The sequence below is a fragment of the Oncorhynchus mykiss genome, chromosome 13, assembly GCF_057628025.1.
Source record: "Oncorhynchus mykiss isolate SJ-2025 chromosome 13, ASM5762802v1, whole genome shotgun sequence".
NCBI lineage: Eukaryota > Metazoa > Chordata > Actinopteri > Salmoniformes > Salmonidae > Oncorhynchus > Oncorhynchus mykiss.
In genome coordinates this window covers 43,882,320-43,903,788 of record NC_143034.1, presented here as the reverse complement: position 1 = coordinate 43,903,788, position 21,469 = coordinate 43,882,320, and the positions used below count along the sequence as shown (strand labels likewise).

Sequence of the window (21,469 nt, the reverse complement as noted above, 5' to 3'; positions counted from 1 at the left end):
ATCAGCAGTACTGGTAAACTCGGCCCTTTAAGGATTTAAAAATATATATATTTTTATTTTAAAAATATATATTTTTTTATTTGATTTATTTCACCTTTATTTAACCAGGTAGGCTAGTTGAGAACAAGTTCTCATTTGCAACTGCGACCTGGCCAAGATAAAGCATAGCAGTGTGAACAGACAACACAGAGTTACACATGGAGTAAACAATTAACAAGTCAATATCACAGTAGAAAAAAAATAGTCTACATACATTGTGTGCAAAAGGCATGAGGAGGTAGGCGAATAATTACAATTTTGCAGATTAACACTGGAGTGATAAATGATCAGATGGTCATGTACAGGTAGAGATATTGGTGTGCAAAAGAGCAGAAAAAGTAAATAAATAAAAACAGTATGGGGATGAGGTAGGTAAAATTGGGTGGGCTATTTACCGATGGACTATGTACAGCTGCAGCGATCGGTTAGCTGCTCAGATAGCAGATGTTTGAAATTGGTGAGGGAGATAAAAGTCTCCAACTTCAGCGATTTTTGCAATTCGTTCCAGTCACAGGCAGCAGAGAACTGGAATGAAAGGCGGCCAAATAAGGTGTTGGCTTTAGGGATGATCAGTGAGATACACCTGCTGGAGCGCGTGCAACGGGTGGGTGTTGCCATCGTGACCAGTGAACTGAGATAAGGCGGAGCTTTACCTAGCATGGACTTGTAGATGACCTGGAGCCAGTGGGTCTGGCGACGAATATGTAGCGAGGGCCAGTCGACTAGAGCATACAGGTCGCAGTGGTGGGTGGTATAAGGTGCTTTAGTAACAAAACGGATGGCACTGTGATAAACTGCATCCAGTTTGCTGAGTAGAGTGTTGGAAGCTATTTTGTAGATGACATCGCCGAAGTCGAGGATCGGTAGGATAGTCAGTTTTACTAGGGTAAGTTTGGCGGCGTGAGTGAAGGAGGCTTTGTTGCGGAATAGAAAGCCGACTCTAGATTTGATTTTAGATTGGAGATGTTTGATATGAGTCTGGAAGGAGAGTTTACAGTCTAGCCAGACACCTAGGTACTTATAGATGTCCATATATTCTAGGTCGGAACCATCCAGGGTGGTGATGCTAGTCGGGCGTGCGGGTGCAGGCAGCGAGGGGCATTGGGCCGATAGCACCAGTGACGCCGTCTTTTAGAAAAATAGATGCACAAAGGAGGATGGAATGAAAGTGACAGCATGGGACAAATACACGCAAAGCTGTTTCTAGTATCAGGATTTGATTGTACAGTTATAAATGGTACTCTCTAACCTGGATTTCCTCCCTAAATGCAGGATTCAATTGTTGTTTGATTTTTTTGAATTATCAGCCATTACTATGTTGCTATAGTATAGTTTCTATGTAAAAGCTAATTCTACAGAAGGGTCATCCCTCTTTGCAACCTTCTGAGGACTTTACATCAGCCATAAGTAGCTTCTCACCCATCAGAATTCTTAACTTGTGCTTAACTTAATAATGCGCTGTAGTAGAAAGAGATATTGATTACTTGTTGGGGTCATACGTCTGTGGCTTTATCGATAGTTAGGCTATCTGCAGGCATGGGTTCTTGAGGATGTCAAATATACAGTACATCAATCTAAACCGGTCATCATATAATGTTTTTTTTCTTCTGCTGTAAAACTATTTGACTCACTTTAGTGGTTGGATTGATATATCTGGGAGCGCCTTTTAAATGTGTTTGCCATCAGGGTGTATGATTGCGTCACAGTGCAGTAAATGGATCTGACATTTACCCTTTACAATCAGAAAAAAATGCATTGTATCTCCTCGCCACCCAAAAATGGCAAAACTCTGACCTCTAAAAGATCATACAACACAATCAGACCATCTGACATTCCTAGACTGTTTCCAAGACAATTTCCTCAACTAGCAATTTCCGAAATAATATTCTGAACCGATAACATGGTGATCATGCAAACTGAGAGAGCAGGTGATAATCAAACTTCAATAACATCTCCCCAACATAGTGGTCCTTAAGGGGCATGTTGCTGCTGAACTCTTTTCCTTCCTTTGTCCTATCATTGTGCTCATGAGTCATTTAAAGATGTTGGATTAAAACCATATCACCTGACATAGTCCTTTACAATCCTACCCGGAATTGAAAATGGCAGATTTGGGCACTGATAAGCGCCTAAATTGGAACAAATTAGTTGTACAGTAACTTGCTATAAATTACATCAGAGCTCTGGTCTCTAAGCTTCACAGTGCTGACTGACAGCCGTTCTGAATTTGAGCACAGCACGCGACAAGAAGTCGCCCCAATCCCTCCTGCTAATTGAAAGTTTTGCAAATGTTTTGCTGTCTGAGTAAAGGAAATGCTTTATATTAAGAGGACTCTGTGTATTTTGAAAGATGAGACATTGAGGATTATAATAAATACCGCTTTGATGTCATACAAGCAAGCCAAACACCTGCGCACTTCACATTTCCATAATCATAAAACTCATGTCATATACAATGTCAACGTTTTTGATCACTATGTTTGATGTACAGTTACAAGATTACATGATGTTATACCCTGTGTTGTTCTGAACAGAATGAGCCTATGTTTGTCTATTGTGAAGAAAATTTGCCGTGGAACACGCACCTGAATGCACTCATAACTCCTTTCTACACTCTTAGAAAAAAAAGGTTCCAAAAGGGTTATTTGGCTGTCCCCATAGGAGAACCCTATTTGGTTCCAGGTAGAACCCTTTTTGGTTCTATGTAGAACTATGCTGGGTTCCATGTAGAACCCTCTGGGGAAAGTATTCAACATGGAACACAATAGGGTTCTACCTGGAACCAAAAGTGTTCTACCTGGAACCAAAAATGGTTCTTTAAAAGGTTTCCAATGGGGACAACCAAAGAACCCTTTTTTTCTAAGAGCATACGCGCACCAAAATTACCGTCTGTTTCTCTGAATTGCTTTATGAAAGCCCTACACGGGAAGACAGTATTTTATAACTTGTCTAGTCTAGCTTGGCAATAGAACAAGCTTCAAATGATGATGCCCACCTGACCCTGATTGTGATTTATAATGGTCTGTTTTTGGATTGTGTAAACAACAGTAATTGTGTGATGGCTGGGATGCAGGGTTGTGTTCCAAACAAAACAACTACAATTGTACTTGCTCTAGCTCCTCAACGGCACAGCTAGGAGAGCACAGAAAAGCACCTTGTAGTTGACGACTCTTCTATGAGTCACTAAAGTGCATTGAAATTACTTAGTAACTGAGCACACCTTGGAGAGCTGTGTGGCCACTTGAATACACCAGTTAGTCCTCTCACTCAAACAGATGTGATGTGTTTGTCTTACGTTGCACCTACCCCACATTCTCCAAGGATATTCTTCTCATGTTACTGAATGGATCCAGAGTATTTTCGGATTTAATGTTAAATCACATGATAACATTCGGTCTAGTGTCAGGGGAACTGTTTTGTCCTAATCTTTGGTCTAATAATTTCCCCATAATGACATTTTCCAAACCCTTTCAATTGCTACCATGCATATGCATATGTTTTCATATTTCTTCCGTTATAAACATTTAAATGTAGCCCTATCCATATGGGTCCATCTTCACGAGTGTAAAGGGTTAAATAAAAGTCTGAATTTGTGGCAACAAGATGGCATACCCAAAACTTTGGATTCCGTGTTTCAAAACTTACAAAAACGGACTTGAATGATCATGGGCATTCAATATCAAAGAGATTTAGATTCTACATAGCTTGAAAGATAGAATGATAGTCCCTGGAACATCTTATTACTTAAAGCAGTGTGAGTCACAATAAATCCCAACTGTACGACATTGTAAGCATCCTGAGACGGTGGTGATCTCACTGCTTCACCTTTGTTCAGCTCAGTCTGAGTGAAAGGGGATGTGAGGTAGGCTAAGAAACAGATTTCCGCTAGACAGCCACCTGATCTCATCTGACTGATCAGCCCGCTCCTCTCTGACTTGTATGTGCACAGTCGGGCACAGAATCCTCAGAAAAGTAGGATGGACGTTTCAACTTCAAATATGCCAATAAAATTACAAAGAGCGAAACTAATTGTTCAGCGTGTTAATTTAGTGGCTACAATTGTTGACGGAAGTAAGTGGTCCGGCCTGGAATGGCCAGTCAGCATGTCTTTCTTTACCCTACGTTGACATTTTAAAAAATGCAAGCTATTCTTTATATGGCACATAGTAAAAACAATTGAGTAAAAGTGGAGTAGGAATTATTAGATGGTTTTTGGACTTTCTAGAACTCATTTGAAGGTATAACCCCGAGGAGAAACGACAAGCTGTATTGAGGTAAACTTAACTATATAAAAAAAAGCAGGGCAGACATCGAGGTAGTTTCTGATTAATAAACAATCCTGCAGTCCAAATATGTGGGGATAAACAACATGTGACAGGTTCACCAGTGTGAGGTGAGTAAGACTCAAAGACAGGGACAGAGACTGTTCCTGAGTACCCTAAGCCTACTAAACTAGTCAGCTTTTAACCATACCCCCAAACCCAATCCACACAAAAACATACTACACTCGACACAAAGGCTATTTGTTGTCCACCTCAAGTGACTTTCCTTCCATTGTTCAGTTCATTGCCATTGTGAGGAATATAGATGCTAAAACATGCCTTGGAGGGCTATTTTTATTGTATAATGTGTCCACCAAGTCAAGGGCACGTGTACCAGTCTGTAAGTACCAGTGGGCAAACAGATCCCTCGGTCAGATGAAAGACGTCTTGCTGCAATAAATGCGTCACATTCTCTCCTGTTATTTAATCCTGATTAGCATTTTTTTACTTCATTGTTGAACTTTTGTGTCTCTACGACTACAGTTACAAGCTTAATTGCATTTTGGGTTGACAGAGTGCAAATGAAGATCCCTCTGCTTAAATGACTTTGTGGAGGAGGACTCAAAACACACATCACTCATTCCAGCTTAGGTCTGCGCAACATTGTTTATTGGGAAATAAATCAAATGTAGGACTTATCTACCGGTAGTTCTAGGTTTGTGCTTGCATTGTGTGTACCACTGAAAACCACTGTGATTTTAAATATAGTGGCTGTCTTTGCCCTTGGTTGCATATGACCTCACAGAACACTGCGCCCGCCCCCCATCATCCCCCACTCTACCACAGACGCGCTAGACTTTAGGGCTAAACCAGGAAACTGTGGCTTTTCCTGGGTTATTAATTTCCAACATGGCTGCCGTTATGACTCACCGCTTGATACAAACACATCTTTAGAATAGATAATGCACATCCTTGACCTCTCCTGGAGTCTATTCTCCATCCATGAAAAACATCATGCCTTAAGGAAAATACTCAAAACAGAGCGACCAGTATTCTCTGGTGCAATCTGCTACTACATTGATGTGGCATGTAGTCAGGGGTGGTGCTCATACATAATGTATTACTAGCTGCGGTAATCACTCATGGGGAGTGACTATTGGAGGGCCATCAAATGGAGATGCTCGGGCTACACATTTTGTGACCCCCCTCTTCCTTTTGAAAAAAATACACTTTAGGACAAGAATCCTTTCAGTAATGATAGCCTGTACATCTACTAACTGCATCAAATGCCAATCGCCACTGTGTTCTCTGATATCATTTGTTTAGCAGTGAGCATGGTGACATTTTAGGGTCAGGGAGGATTACTGTCTCCTAGAAACTTGACAGAATTGTCCTAATATGGAATTGTGTAACATAAAAGATGCATACTTCAAATAAAAGACAACGTAAAAGTGGATGAACGTTTCAACTTCAAATATGCCAATAAAATTACAAAAGCCGCTACAGATGCAAATATGTCAAATGTATTCAGTACAGCAGAACTGCTAGGCAGTGACATTAAGACAGAACTTCCCTCACACAGATTTTAACATGCAGTTATTTTCCTAACTATGATCATTTCTGAAATACATCCAGCAGAATTCGTTAGTGTCTCTCCCCACTCCCCTATACACAGTTCCGCTCTACGTTTTTTAAGTGGTGGTTTGGGCCATGCCCTTCAATGACTCAAGGACAGCTTAAGGCACAATAGAGGCAAGATATATCGCAACTTTCAATGTGGCATAATCTTTATTACAGCTGGCAAATTTTTATTTTGTTATCGCGTGTATTCTACTATCATTACAACACGTTAGCCCTATTAGCTTCTGTATCATTTGTGCTGAGGGAGCCTTGATTAACCCTTGTTGTCAAAGGTCATAGAAGGTTCACTCATTCATCAGTTGCTATCTGTGTTTGATTGTACCCATTTCGATGATGAATTGTTCAAAAACAAAGGCTTTTGATTCAGAATAGTTGGCTATACATTTCTCCTATTCCAGCACTAATTCTCAACAGCCTTGATAAAAATATGAACAATGTCATCTTAAAGTTGTTTCATTGTTATTACATTGCAATAACAATGTTTTGCAACATTTACGTATGGTACTGTATAAGCTGAGCTAACCGTGTTGCTAATGGAGACGTTTGGGACTTGTTAGTACGGGTGAAGGTTCAAAAGAGTATTCACACCTCCCTTGACTTTTTGCATAGTTTGTTGTGTTAAAAAAGTGGGATTAAAATGTATTTAATTGTCATTTTTGTTCAATGATCTACACAAGAAACTCTGTAATGTCAAAGTGGAAGAAAAATTTGAACAGTTACGAAAAATTAAACACTAATATATCTGAATTAGATATGTATTCACACCCCTGAGACAATACATGTTAGAAACACAATTGACAGTGTGAGTCTTTTGGAGTTTGCACACCTGGTTTGTACAATATTTGCACATTATTATTTTTTAAATTCTTCAAACACTGTCAAGTTGGTTGTTGATCATTGCTAGAAAGCCATTTTTAAGTCTTGCCATAGATTGTCAAGCCGTAAAAATTGTAACTCGGCCACTCGGGAACATTCAATGTCATCTTGGTAAACAACTCCAGTGTAGATTTGGCCTTGTGCTAAATTAAGTAATTGTCCTACTGAAAGGTGGATTCGTCTCCCATTGTCTTTTGGAAAGAAGACTGAACCAGGTTTTCCTCTAAGATTGTGCCTGTGCTCAGCTGTATTCCGTTAATGTTTATCCTAAAAACCTCTGTAGTCCTGCCGATGACAAGCATACCCATAACATGATGCAGCCACCACCATGCTTGAAAATATGAAGAATGCTACTCAGTGATGTGTTGTGTTGAATTTGAATTCAGGACAAAATGTTAATTTCCTTTTTTTGCAGTATTACTTAACTACCTTGTTGCAAACAATGCATGTTTTGGAATATTTTTATTCTGTACAGGCTTCCTTCTTATCATTCTGTCATTTAGGTTAGTATTGTGGAGTACAGTAACAACAACGTTGTTGATCCATCCTCATTTTTCTCATATCATAACCATTAAACGCTGTAACTGTTTTAAAATTACCATTGGCCTCATGGTGAAATCTCTGAGTCGTTTTATTCCTCTCCGGCAACAGAGTTAGGAAACACGCCTGTATCTTTGTAGTGACTGGGTGTATTGATGCACCATCCAAAGCCTAATTAATTAATTTACCATACTCAAAGGGATATTCAGCTCAGATATTTTTCTTTTTACGCTACCATTCGGTGCCCTTCTTTGTGAGGCATTGAAAAACCTCCCTGGCCTTTGTGGTCGAATCTGTGCTTGAAATTCGCTTCTCGATTGAAGGACCTTACAGATAATTGTATGTGGGAATACTTATTGACTCAAGACATTTCAACTTTTCATTTTTTGTATACATATCTAAAATGTTCTACAAACTAAATTCCACTTTCACATTATGGGGTATTGTGTGTAGATCCATGACACAAAATGTAAATGTAATCAATTTTACATTTAGGCTGTAAAACAACTAAATGTGGAAAAAGTAAAGGGGAGTGAATACTTTCTGAAGGCACTTTATATACATTACCACAGAACTCTACAGTACAGGAAAAAGCCTGTCAATGTAAAATAAAGGTGTGCTGTCTAGGTCGGAGACGGAGTCAAACACTCCTTTCCTCTAACGCAATCAGGGAGTTCCAGCTTGTGTCTTACTAAAATCCCTGTTTATGTGGGACACATTGCATGGTAGCGAGGTGAATGCTGTTTTTCTCACTCTTAAACTTACGTCATGTCATACATGTGGTGAATATGAATGCTAAATACATGGGGTGAATATGAATGCTAAATACATGGGGTGAATATGAATGCTAAATAAATATGGTGAATATGAATGCTAAATACATGTGGTGAATATGAACGCTAAATACATGTGGGGATAAATAAAGCAACACAGGGATTCGAGGCACACAAAGCTTTAAGCAAAACAACACAAAATATACAGTAACTGGAATAACAGAATGTTTTGCTAATTCTGCATTGGACACAAAGATGTTACTGGATATGTTATAAAGCTGTATAAATAAACTCACTACCTTACCAAGTAGGTACAAATTGGATGCATGTATTGCATTTATGGCTCTGCCAGTCAAGGACACAACTGTAAATTCCGGTGTTCCTCAAGGTTTCATTTTAGGACCACTATTGTTTTCACTATATATTTTACCTCTTGGGGATGTCATTCGAAAACAAAATGTTAACTTTCACTGCTATGCGGATGACACACAGCTGTACATTTCAATGAAACATGGTGAAGCCCCAAAATTGCCCTCGCTAGAAGCCTGTGTTTCAGACATAAGGAAGTGGACGGCTGCAAACGTTCTACTTTTAAACTCGGACAAAACAGAGATGGTTGTTCTAGGTCCCAAGAAACAAAGAGATCTTCTGTTGAATCTGACAATTAATCTTGATGGTTGTACAGTCGTCTCAAATAAAACTGAAGGACCTCAGCGTTACTCTGGACCCTGATCTCTCTTTTGACGAACATATCAAGACTGTTTCAAGGACAGCTTTTTTCCATCTACGTAACATTGCAAAAATCAGAAACTTTCTGTCCAAAAAGGATGCAGAAAAATGAATCCATGCTTTTGTTACTTCTAGGTTAGACTACTGCAATGCTCTACTTTCCGGCTACCCGGATAAAGCACTAAATACACTTCAGTTAGTGCTAAATACGGCTGTTAGAATTCTGACTAGAACCCCAAAAAATTATCATATTAATCCAGTGCTAGCCTCCCTACACTGGCTTCCTGTTAAGGCAAGGGCTGATTTCAAGGTTTTACTGCTAACCTACAAAGCATTACATGGGCTTGCTCTTACCTATCTTTCCGATTATGTCCTGCCGTACATACCTACAAGTACGCTACGGTCACAAGACGCAGGCCTCCTAATTGTCCCTAGAATTTCTAAGCAAACAGCTGAAGGCAGGGCTTTCTCCTATAGAGCTCCATTTTTATGGAATGGTCTGCCTACCCATGTGAGAGACACAGACTCGGTCTCAACCTTTAAGTCTTTATTGAAGACTCATCTCTTCAGTGGGTCATAGGATTGAGTGTAGTCTGGCCCAGGAGTGTGAAGGTGAACGGAAAGGCTCTGGAGCAACTAACCGCCCTTGCTGTCTCTGCCTGGCCGGTTCCCCTCTTTCCACTGGGATTCTCTGCCTCTAACCCTATTACAGGGGCTGAGTCACTGGCTTACTGGTGCTCTTTCATGCCGTCCCTAGGAGGGGTGCGTCACTTGAGTGGGTTGAGTCACTGACGTGATCTTCCTGTCTGGGTTGGCGCCCCCCCTTGGGTTGTGCCGTGGCGGAGATCTTTGTGGGCTATACTCGGCCTTGTGTCAGGATGGTAAGTTGGTGGTTGAAGATATCGCTCTAGTGGAGTGTGGGCTTATATCTGGATTACTTCTCCTGTCGTATCCAGTGTCCTGTGTGAATTTAAGTATGCTCTCTCTAATTCTCTCTTTCTTTCTCTCTCTCGGAGGACCTGAGCCCTAGGACCATGCCTCAGGACTACCTGGCATGATAACTCCTTGCTGTCCCCAGTCCACCTGGCCATGCTGCTGCTCCAGTTTCAACTGTTCTGCCTGCGGCTATGGAACCCTGACCTGTTCACCGGATGTGCTACCTGTCCCAGACCTGCTTGTTTTCAACTCTCTATAGACAGCAGGAGCGGGTAGAGATACTCTTAATGATCGGCTATGAAAAGCCAACTGGTACAAAAAGTGGGGTAAAAAATGCAGCCACAAAACCAATTAAAATTTTAAAAAGCACACACATTTTTTTCTCTGAATAAATGTCTAGTGTCATGCAAAATGCTAGTGCCTTAACAGAAATGTTAAGGACATTGAGTGAGTGAAATATTTTGGTCTTGGGAGAACAAATCAATAATATGTGTATGTGTGTATGTGTATGTGTGTGTGTGTGTGTGTGTGTGTCAATGATAGAGCGCAATATTAATTTTATGAGTAAGGAATTGCACTGACATCTCTGTAGCTTATAATGCTTAGAAATACGTTTTTGAATAAGAAAACTATGCCTGTGCCTTTTCAACCCACAGAATGTGTCCCTTCTCAGCAACCACTACCCCAGTTTATAATCAATAACATTGGAACATATATTGTGCAGCAACGCACGCGCGCACCCTCAACCGAAGGTCTATCAGCCGATTCTTTGGTTTACACGGGAATAGTCGGTATAGACATGGAAAATATAGCCGGCCAATCTTTTGCTCACTCACACGTAGCACATTCGGTAAAACCCGTGCAGACACGGCTTGCTCAGAGCAGGACGATGTAGCGCGCGACGTATACGTCACTGTGATGTTGATGATTACATAAAACGTAATTATTACCCAATCATATAACATCTGTTGCGAGAATTACGTGATATTCTATCAATATAATATAACATTAACAATATTATTTCCATAGAGTTTAGACTGACGGTAGCGACTATTTATCAATTTCACTTCAGATGGCATAGATTATATCGGGAACGTGAGGGGCTTGGGTTGGGGATACAAAACCATAAATTACAGTTAAAGAAATAACGAAAATTCGTCTCAGAGAGCAAGATAATCTACAATAATGAGCACGTCTAATAAACGCTCGTATGGTTCGTTTGGACACGAAAGCATCATAACCGAGATATTTTTTGTAGCCTAGTCTCGTTGAATCTGCAGTGGGCAGTGGGGCAAGTGCCTAGTGTCTGACTGAGTATGGATCTAGCTGTGTTCAGCGTTTCAGTGGGAAGGCATAGAAGGAGGCACAGAATTCGTGCAAGGTGATTCCGCTGACCAGGGGCTATCTCAGGAACGGTGGCACAATCACAATCATGTGCTATAATGTTCACAGCAGTATAGCCTGTATTGGCTCTACATTTGGATATAATAAATCACACACAGGCACGCACGCGCGCTCGCGCACACACACACACACGCTATAGATATAGGTGCAGAGCGGCAGTTAGTCCAGGCGTTTCCTCGGATATTTTATTGATCTCCAGACGTTGGGAGGTTGGGCTACGCCAAAAAAAGGCATGCATGCTTCGGGCCTCATATTGATTTGATTCCCTTGAGGATAGGAGACATTTGTTTTTCAATTAAACCTAGACAGACAAATTGCACAAATATATGACAGTGGCTATCCTCATGGCATATATCTAGTCACTGAATGTGTTGTAAACCAGTATGCATGTGGTTTTCCAATGCAGAGAAAAATGAAACCCTGGTGCAGATACTGCCATTGCATGGTGTCGCCAAAGCGAACCCAATTGAACCCTATAGACGCATAGTTGGGAGAGAGCTAAAATTATGTCCTCCTTGGTCGAATTTGGGTCTAATACAAGCAATAATGTAAACTATACCCTATTATGGAGGCCAGTTATAAGAAAACGTACAATCTCATAATATGACCCCCCACCCCCACCGTAGTCGACCCCGTCCCACTCGTATAAAACGCTCTCCCCATCAACTATCTAGAAAAAGATAAATCCGATGGGTTGAGGCAATTCTGAACAAATATTTAGTTCTACCAAGGGTTGAATAAAAATCCTTAACGGTGTTTGCAAGGATTGCTAGACTAGGAGCACTCTGGGCTAGGATAGCTTTCATCCACAGTATTTTACCACTATTCTGGGTAGCTGTCCATCCAATAAGCATCCATAAGCTTATATTGATTCGGGTTATTTCTAGCAGTAGACTATTTATGGTAGATGAGTTTGTTTTATATGCTTGCCTGCCTGCAATGCTAATAGCCCTATACTAGTTTATCAAATCACTGCATTTTAACGGACCTTTAATAGAGAAGTCATCTTTTTATCATGCTTACATTACGTGTATGATCATCAGTGCACGCATGCGGGCACCACTAGGCTATTGACACTGATGGGAAGACACATTCGAATGCGTAAAATATAAATTAATAGCCTAAAGGTATCAGCCTCTGTATTTTTGGTAAGAACCGAAACCTCAGTGCACATATTTGTTATGTTTGCCGTGAGCTAGCGCTCAGCAAGGAGATGTCAGACGCTGACGCCCGATTGCGGTGAGGATTCGGAAGGGAGGAGAGAGTGGGACCAAGGGAGGAGGGCAGGAATGGTAGAAATATATAAGCTTACACTTCGTAGTTCTTGTGTACGATCCTTCATTGTTTCCCCGCCGTGCTGGCTAAAATATAATCGCCTGGGTTTTTCCGCCTCGTTGTCTTCTTATGTCTAAAGGTCCGACAATGTTATATTTTCTTCCAGTATTCAAATGAGGGGGTAGGCTATGAGTCTCCCCTGTGCGCTACCTTCTCTGTCTTTTTTCCCTTTTCTCTAGTCCCCCCTCTACCGTGCTTGTGCGTCCTCCTTGGCGGTGCAGTGTCGCCCCGCAGCGCGCTCCGACTCCAGAAAACGAATGCGATACGAGCGCGGTACTGATGCTGCAAAAAAAAAGAAGCGATGCGGAGGGATGGAACTCTGTGCGCACGCGTGGTCTCCATCTCTATCACTTTACCTGCTACCCCTCCCCCTCCGCCCTTTTTTCCCTTCGGTGTCTATCCGCAGCGCGTAATCGGTCGGCGCCCCATGCCAACACAGTGAACTGTAGTTTGTTTTCGGTGAATTAAAATAATTTGGTGAAATTCAGTCCCCAAGCATGGAGACTGGGTAGGGCAACGGAAACCCCAGCCACCCTTCCCAAAGGAGCGGTTTCCACAAGGGGCTCAGGGTGGTCTTTAGTGGCAGGCAGAAGGAAGTGAGATAATCAGAGGATGAGGTGATGTTACTCCCATTAAACACGTTTTTATTTATTTATCGGAAGCCACCCACTTCAATGCACAAGTGCTCTATGTATGAGCTGTCCACCACAACCCGGCAAACGCCATCATAATGACTGGAATAGAAGTCAGCTGTAGGTTAAAAGGCAATGTAGCCTAATGATTTAGAGAATTCGATATCAGACTTGACTTTCTGCTTTAATGTTAGGCTACAGCAGACTGTTTTACTGATAGTCCTAGATTTTGAAAAGCTTAACGTAGTTGTATACTTTTAAAAACATTTTTTTTTTTACAGTTATTAGATTGTAATACGTCTAGACCTGCATTATAATAGCCTATGACCCGAGGCAAATGCCATCAACATTGTTTCAATATTTCAGATATCTTTGTTTAATTAAATTAGAATAGGCTACCATGTTAGATTGCTTTATAAGTTTACATCTTGGGTCCAAGTTATCATGTTGTATACTGTATTCAGTGTCCTTTCCCCCCAAACCAACAGGAGGAGTCATATTACTAAACATAACATGAGTATTGTCTCCATTTCCTCACATGAAGACTCAATTGATCGGAGTTGTGCACTCACATTCCATATTGACAGTTTCCCTGAATGGCCCCTGACTGTTTGAGCATAGCCTACTGTAAAGAATAATCAATAATAGCTCCTAATATTATTCAATGCCTCTATTCAAGGAAATGTATGGACTTCATGTCCTAATAATGTACATTATATCCTCATTCACTGGAATCATTCGTCTAGCCCAGATGACCCGACCTGTGGCTTGGCATGGTCCAGTACTATCTGTAATACTCCTCAGTTTTAACTCTACAACCAATGTACAGTAACAGGTACTGGAGGTTAGACCGAAGTTGTTAGGCTACCAATATTAAAATGGGAGAAATTCAAAAGGATAAACATATACTATCTACCAATTAATCAGTACCTACAGTTTGGAGTCATTAAAAATAGTTTTTCAACCTCTCCACAAAATTCTTGTTAACAAACTATAGTTTTGGCAAGTCAGTTGGGACATCTACTTTGTGCATGACACAAGTCATTTTTCCAACAATTGTTTACAGACAGTTTATTTCACTTATCTATACTGCATCTTCACTTCACTGTACCACAATTCCAGTGGGTCAGAAGTTTACATACACTAAGTTGACTGTGCCTTTAAACAGATTGGAAAATTCCAGAAAATGATGTCATGGCGTCAGAATCTTCTGATAGGCTAATTTACATAATTTGAGTCAATTGGAGGTGTACCTGTGGATGCATTTCAAGGCCTAACTTCAAACTCAGTGCCTATTTGCTTGCTAACTTCAAACTCAGAAAAAAATGTAGACCTCCACAAGTCTGGTACATCCTTGGGAGCAATTTCCAAATGCCTGAAGGTACCACGTTCATCGGTACAAACAATAGTATGCAAGTATAAACACCATAGGACCACGCAGCCGTCATACCGCTCAGGAAGGAGACGAGTTCTATTTCTAGAGATGAGGGTACTTTGGTGCGAAAAGTGCAAATCAATCCCAGAAGAACAGCAAAGGACCTTGTGAAGATGCTGGAGGAAACGGGTACAAAAGTATCTATATCCACAGTAAAACTAGTCCTATATTGACATAACCTGAAAGGCCGCACAGCAAGGAAGAAGCCATTGCTCCAAACCCGCCATAAAAAAAGCCAGACTACCCTTTGCAACTGCACATGGTGTCACACCCTGGTCAAAGTATTTTGTGTTTATCTTTATTTATTTGGTCAGGCCAGGGTGTGGCATGGGTTTTTGTATGTGGTGTGTATGTATGGGGATTGTAGCTAGTGGGGTGTTCTAGCTAAGTCTATGGCTGTCTGAAGTGGTTCTCAATCAGAGGCAGGTGTTTATCGTTGTCTCTGATTGGGAACCATATTTAGGCAGCCATATTCTTTGAGTTTGTCGTGGGTGATTGTCCTTAGTGTCCTGATGTCATTGTTCTGTGTTAGGTTACACAAGTATAGGCTGTTTCGGTTTTCGTTAAGTTTATTGTTTTGGTAGTGTTTGTGTTTAGTGTGTTACTTCATTAAACATGGATTGCAATAGACACGCCGCATTTTGGTCCGACTCTCCTTCTCATCAAGAAAACCGTTACAGAATCACCCACCACAAAGGGACCAAGCAGCGTGTCAACAGGCAGGAACAGCCCAAAGTGGAGTACAGTATGGACTATACTTCTTGGGAGGAGATAGACAGGTGGGCGGTCGACCCAGGGAGAGTGCCGGAGCCCGCCTGGGATTCGATGGAGCAGTGCGCGGAAGGATATAGGAGAATGGAGTTTGCGAAGCAAGCAAGGCGGCGCGGACGGAGGCCCCATAGTCAGCCCCAAAAATTTCTTGGGGGGGGGCTCAGGGAGAGTGTGGCAGAGTCAGGAGCCAGACCTGAGCCAACTCTCCCTGTTTATCGTGAGGAGCCAAGGAGGAGACCAGAACCAGAGCCGGTGTTGGAGGTGAGCGAAACAGAGACTGTGAAGGAGTTAATGGGGAAATTGGAGGAGAGAGAAATGAGGGAGTTGCTGTGTTGGTGTTTTAAACATGGAATTCGCCCGACGGAGCGTGTCGGGGATTTGATGGCACCTGGGTCAGCGCTCCATACTCGTCCTGAGGTGCGTGTTAGTCGGCTGGTGAAGATGGTGCCAGTCTCACGTACCAGGCCTCCTGTGCACCTCCCTAGCCTTGCACGTCCTGTGCCAGCACCGCTCTCAAGATCTCCAGTACGCCTTCACGGTCTAACCCATCCTGTGCCACCTCCACACCCCAGCCCTCCGGTAGCAGCTCCCCGCACCAGGCTTCCTGTGCGTGTCCTCGGCCCAGTACCACCAGTGCCAGCACCACGCATCAGGCCTACAGTGCGCCTCGCCTGTCCAGCGCTGTCGGAGCCCTCCTCCTCTCCAGCGCTGTCGGAGTCTCCCGCCTGTTTAGCGCTGTTAGAGCCTTCCTTCTCTACAGCGCTGCCGGAGTCTCCCGCCTGTTCAGAACTGCCAGTTAGCATAGAGCTGCCAGTTAGCATAGAGCTGCCAGTTAGCATAGAGCTGCCAGTTAGCATAGAGCTGCCAGTTAGCATAGAGCTGCCAGTCAGCAAGGAGCTGCCAGTCTGCAAGGAGCTGCCAGTCTGCAAGGAGCTGCCAGTCTGCATAGAGCTGCCAGTCTGCAAGGAGCTGCCAGTCTGCAAGGAGCCGCCAGAGCTGCCTGTCTGCAGGATGCCGCCAAAGCTGCCTGTCTGCAAGGAGCCGCCAGAGCTGCCAGTCTGCAAGGAGCCGCCAGAGCTGCCAGTTAGCATGGAGCAGCCAGGGCCGCCAGTCAGCATGGAGCAGCCAGGGCCGCCAGTCAGCATGGAGCAGCCAGGGCCGCCAGTCAGCATGGAGCAGCCAGGGCCGCCAGTCAGCATGGAGCAGCCAGGGCCGCCAGTCAGCATGGAGCAGCCAGTCAGCATGGAGCAGCCAGAGCAGCCAGTCAGCATGGAGCAGCCAGAGCTGCCAGTCAGCATGGAGCAGCCAGTCAGCATGGAGCAGCCAGAGCTGCCAGTCAGCATGGAGCAGCCAGTCAGCATGGAGCAGCCAGAGCTGCCAGTCATCATGGAGCAGCCAGTCAGCATGGAGCAGCCAGAGCTGCCAGTCGACCAGACTCTCCCAGATCTGCCAGTCGACCAGACTCTCCCAGATCTGCCAGTCGACCAGACTCTCCCAGATCTGCCAGTCGACCAGACTCTTCCAGATCTGCCAGTCGACCAGACTCTTCCAGATCTGCCAGTCGACCAGACTCTTCCAGATCTGCCAGTCGACCAGACTCTTCCAGATCTGCCAGTCGACCAGACTCTTCCAGATCTGCCAGTCGACCAGACTCTTCCAGATCTGCCAGTCGACCAGACTCTTCCAGATCTGCCAGTCGACCAGACTCTTCCAGATCTGCCAGTCGGCCAGACTCTTCCAGATCTGCCAGTCGGCCAGACTCTTCCAGATCTGCCAGTCGGCCAGACTCTTCCAGATCTGCCAGTCGGCCAGACTCTTCCAGATCTGCCAGTCGGCCAGACTCTTCCAGATCTGCCAGTCGGCCAGACTCTTCCAGATCTGCCAGTCGGCCAGACTCTTCCAGATCTGCCAGTCAGCCAGGTTCTGGTAGATTCATCAACCTGCCTGAGCTTCCTCTCACTCCTGAGCTTCCTCTCACTCCTGAGCTTCCTCTCACTCCTGAGCTTCCCCTCAGTTCCGAGCTGCCTCAGTCCCGAGCTGCCCCTCAGTCCCGATCTGCTCCTCAGTCCAGTGGGGTTCTGGGTGAGGACTACTAGGCCATGGTCGGCGGCGAGGGTGGACTATCCAGGGACGCGAGGAGAAGGGACTAAGACATTGATTGAGTGGGGTCCACGTCCCGCGCCGGAGCCGCCACCATGGACAGACGCCCACCCGGACCCTCCCTATTGTTTTGAGGTGCGTTCGGGAGTCCGCACCTTAGGGGGGGGGTTCTGTCACACCCTGGTCAAAGTATTTTGTGTTTATCTTTATTTATTTGGTCAGGCCAGGGTGTGGCATGGGTTTTTGTATGTGGTGTGTATGTATGGGGATTGTAGCTAGTGGGGTGTTCTAGCTAAGTCTATGGCTGTCTGAAGTGGTTCTCAATCAGAGGCAGGTGTTTATCGTTGTCTCTGATTGGGAACCATATTTAGGCAGCCATATTCTTTGAGTTTGTCGTGGGTGATTGTCCTTAGTGTCCTGATGTCATTGTTCTGTGTTAGGTTACACAAGTATAGGCTGTTTCGGTTTTCGTTAAGTTTATTGTTTTGGTAGTGTTTGTGTTTAGTGTGTTACTTCATTAAACATGGATTGCAATAGACACGCCGCATTTTGGTCCGACTCTCCTTCTCATCAAGAAAACCGTTACACATGGGGACAAAGATCATACTTTTTGGAGAAATGTCCTCTGGTCTGAGGAAACAAATATAGAACTGTTTGGCCATTAATGGCAATCATTATTTTTGGAGGAAAAAGGTGGAGGTTTGCAAGCCGAAGAACATTAGCCCAACCGTGAAGCACGGGGGTGGCAGCATAATGTTGTGAGGGTGCTTTGCTGCAGGAGAGACTGGGGCACTTCACAAAATAGATGGTATCATGAGGATGGAAAATTATGTGGATATATTGAAGCAACATCTCAAGACATCAGTCAGGTTAAAGTTTGGTCGCAAATCAGTCTTCCAAATGGACAATGACCCCAAGCATACTTCTAAAGTTGTGGCAAAATGACTTAAGGACAACAGAGTCAAGGTATTGGAGTGGCCATCACAAAGCCCTGACCTCAATCCTATAGAAAATGTGTGGGCAGAACTGAAAAAGCGTGTGCGAGCAAGGAGGCCCACAAACCTGACTCAGTTACACCAGCTCTGTCAGGAGGAATGGGCCAAAATTCACCCAACTTATTGTGGGAAGCTTGTGGAAGGCTACACAAAATGTTTGCCTCAAGTTAAACAATTGAAAGGCAATGCTACCAAATACTAATTGAGAATACGTACACTTCTGACCCACTGGGAATGTGATGAAATAAATAAAATCTGAAATAAATCATTCTCTCTACTATTATTCTGACATTTCACATTCTTAAAATAAAGTGATGATCCTAACTGACCTAAAACGAGGAATTTGTACTAGGATTAAATGTCGGGAATTGTGAAAAACTGAGTTTAAATGTATTTGGCTAAGGTGTATGTAAAACTTACGAATTCAGCTGTATGTCATGCAGTGCCATCTTATATCCAGTAAGATTACTAATAAATTGGGCCACGGTGCAGAGTCATTTCAAATAAGGATTTTAGGATTGTGATGAACTCACGCTCTACTCAAATTTCCTTGGACATTATGATGCCCAGTGACGAACCAAAAGTATTGTATTGTATAACCCACCTTGATGTCTTCCATTTAGCTAGCATAGAGTAGAAAGAAAAAAGCAGAGATGAGGCAGGGTTAAAACACAGCCGATAGAGTTGTGGTTCATCTCACTAAAAAGGGGGTATACAGTGAGGGAAAAAAGTATTTGATCCCCTGCTGATTTTGTACGTTTGCCCACTGACAAAGAAATTATCAGTCTATAATTTTAATGGTAGGTTTATTTGAACAGTGAGAGACGGAATAACAACAAAAATCCAGAAAAACGCATGTCAAAAATGTTATAAATTGATTTCCATTTTAATGAGAGAAGTAAGTATTTGACCCCTCTGCAAAACATGACTTAGTACTTGGTGGCAAAACCCTTGTTGGCAATCACAGAAGTCAGACGTTTCTTGTAGTTGGCCACCAGGTTTGCACACATCTCAGGAGGGATTTTGTCCCACTCCTCTTTGCAGATCTTCTCCAAGTCATTAAGGTTTCGAGACTGACGTTTGGCAACTCGAACCTTCAGCTCCCTCCACAGATTTTCTCTGTGATTAAGGTCTGGAGACTGGCTAGGCCACTCCAGGACCTTAATGTGCTTCTTCTTGAGCCACTCCTTTGTTGCCTTGGCCGTGTGTTTGGGGTCATTGTCATGCTCGAATACCCATCCACGACCCATTTCAATGCCCTGGCTGAGGGAAGGAGGTTCTCACCCAAGATTTGATGGTACATGGCCCTGTCCATCGTCCCTTTGATGCGGTGAAGTTATCCTGTCCCCTTAGCAGAAACAGCCCCAAAACATGATGTTTTCACCTCCATGTTTGATGGTGGGGATGGTGTTCTTGGGGTCATAGGCAGCATTCCTCCTCCTCCAAACACAGCAAGTTGAGTTGATGCGAAAGAGCTCAATTTTTGTCTCATCTGACCAAAACACTTTCACCCAGTTGTCCTCTGAATCATTCAGATGTTCATTGGCAAACTTCAGACGGGCATGTATATGTGCTTTCTTGAGCAGGGGGACCTTGCGGGCGCTGCAGGATTTCAGTCCTTCACGGCGTAGTGTGTTACCAATTGTTTTCTTGGTGACTATGGTCCCAGCTGCCTTGAGATCATTGACAAGATCCTCCCGTGTAGTTTTGGGCTGATTCCTGACCGTTCTCATGATCATTGCAACTCGACGAGGTGAGATCTTGCATGGAGCCCCAGGCCGAGGGAGATGGACAGTTATTTTGTGTTTCTTCCATTTGCGAATAATCGCACCAACTGTTGTCACCTTCTCACCAAGCTGCTTGGCGATGGTCTTGTAGCCCATTCCAGCCTTGTGTAGGTCTACAATGTTGTCCCTGACATCCTTGGAGAGCTCTTTGGTCTTGGCCATGGTGGAGAGTTTGGAATCTGATTGATTGATTGCTTCTGTGGACAGGTGTCTTTTATACTGGTAACAAACTGAGATTAGGAGCACTCCCTTTAAGAGTGTTCTCCTAATCTCAGTTTGTTACCTGTATAAAAGACACCTGGGAGCCAGAAATCTTTCTGATTGAGAGGGGGTCAAATACTTATTTCCCTCATTAAAATGCAAATCATTTTATAACATTTTTGACATGCGTTTTTCTGGATTTTTTTGGTTGTTATTCTGTCTCTCACTGTTCAAATAAACCTACCATTAAAATTATAGACTGATACAGTGCCTTGCGAAAGTATTTGGCCCCCTTGAACTTTGCGACCTTTTGCCACATTTCAGGCTTCAAACATAAAGATATAAAACTGTATTTTTTTGTGAAGAATCAACAACAAGTGGGACACAATCATGAAGTGGAACGACATTTATTGGATATTTCAAACTTTTTTAACAAATCAAAAACTGAAAAATTGGGCGTGCAAAATTATTCAGCCCCTTTACTTTCAGTGCAGCAAACTCTCTCCAGAAGTTCAGTGAGGATCTCTGAATGATCCAATGTTGACCTAAATGACTAATGATGATAAATACAATCCACCTGTGTATAATCAAGTCTCTGTATAAATGCACCTGCACTGTGATAGTCTCAGAGGTCCGTTAAAAGCGCAAAGAGCATCATGAAGAACAAGGAACACACCAGGCAGGTCCGAGATACTGTTGTGAAGAAGTTTAAAGCCGGATTTGGATACAAAAATATTTCCCAAGCTTTAAACATCCCAAGGAGCACTGTGCAAGCGATAATATTGAAATGGAAGGAGTATCAGACCACTGCAAATCTACCAAGACCTGGCCGTCCCAGCTCATACAAGGAGAAGACTGATCAGAGATGCAGCCAAGAGGCCCATGATCACTCTGGATGAACTGCAGAGATCTACAGCTGAGGTGGGAGACTCTGTCCATAGGACAACAATCAGTCGTATATTGCACAAATCTGGCCTTTATGGAAGAGTGGCAAGAAGAAAGTCATTTCTTTA

At 43.2% G+C, this 21,469-nt stretch overlaps 1 protein-coding gene across 1 annotated transcript in view; it reads right to left on the bottom strand.

Annotated features, from left to right (window-relative positions):
- Positions 1 to 12,657, bottom strand: part of LOC100136181 (syntaxin 1B) — a 61,975-nt gene extending 49,318 nt beyond the window's left edge. Inside the window, 1 exon segment of the mRNA NM_001124457.1 lies at positions 12,513 to 12,657. Within this exon segment, the coding sequence (NP_001117929.1) occupies positions 12,513 to 12,542 (30 nt within the window). The 5' untranslated portion in view covers positions 12,543 to 12,657.
- Positions 12,658 to 21,469: the final 8,812 nt, after the last annotated feature.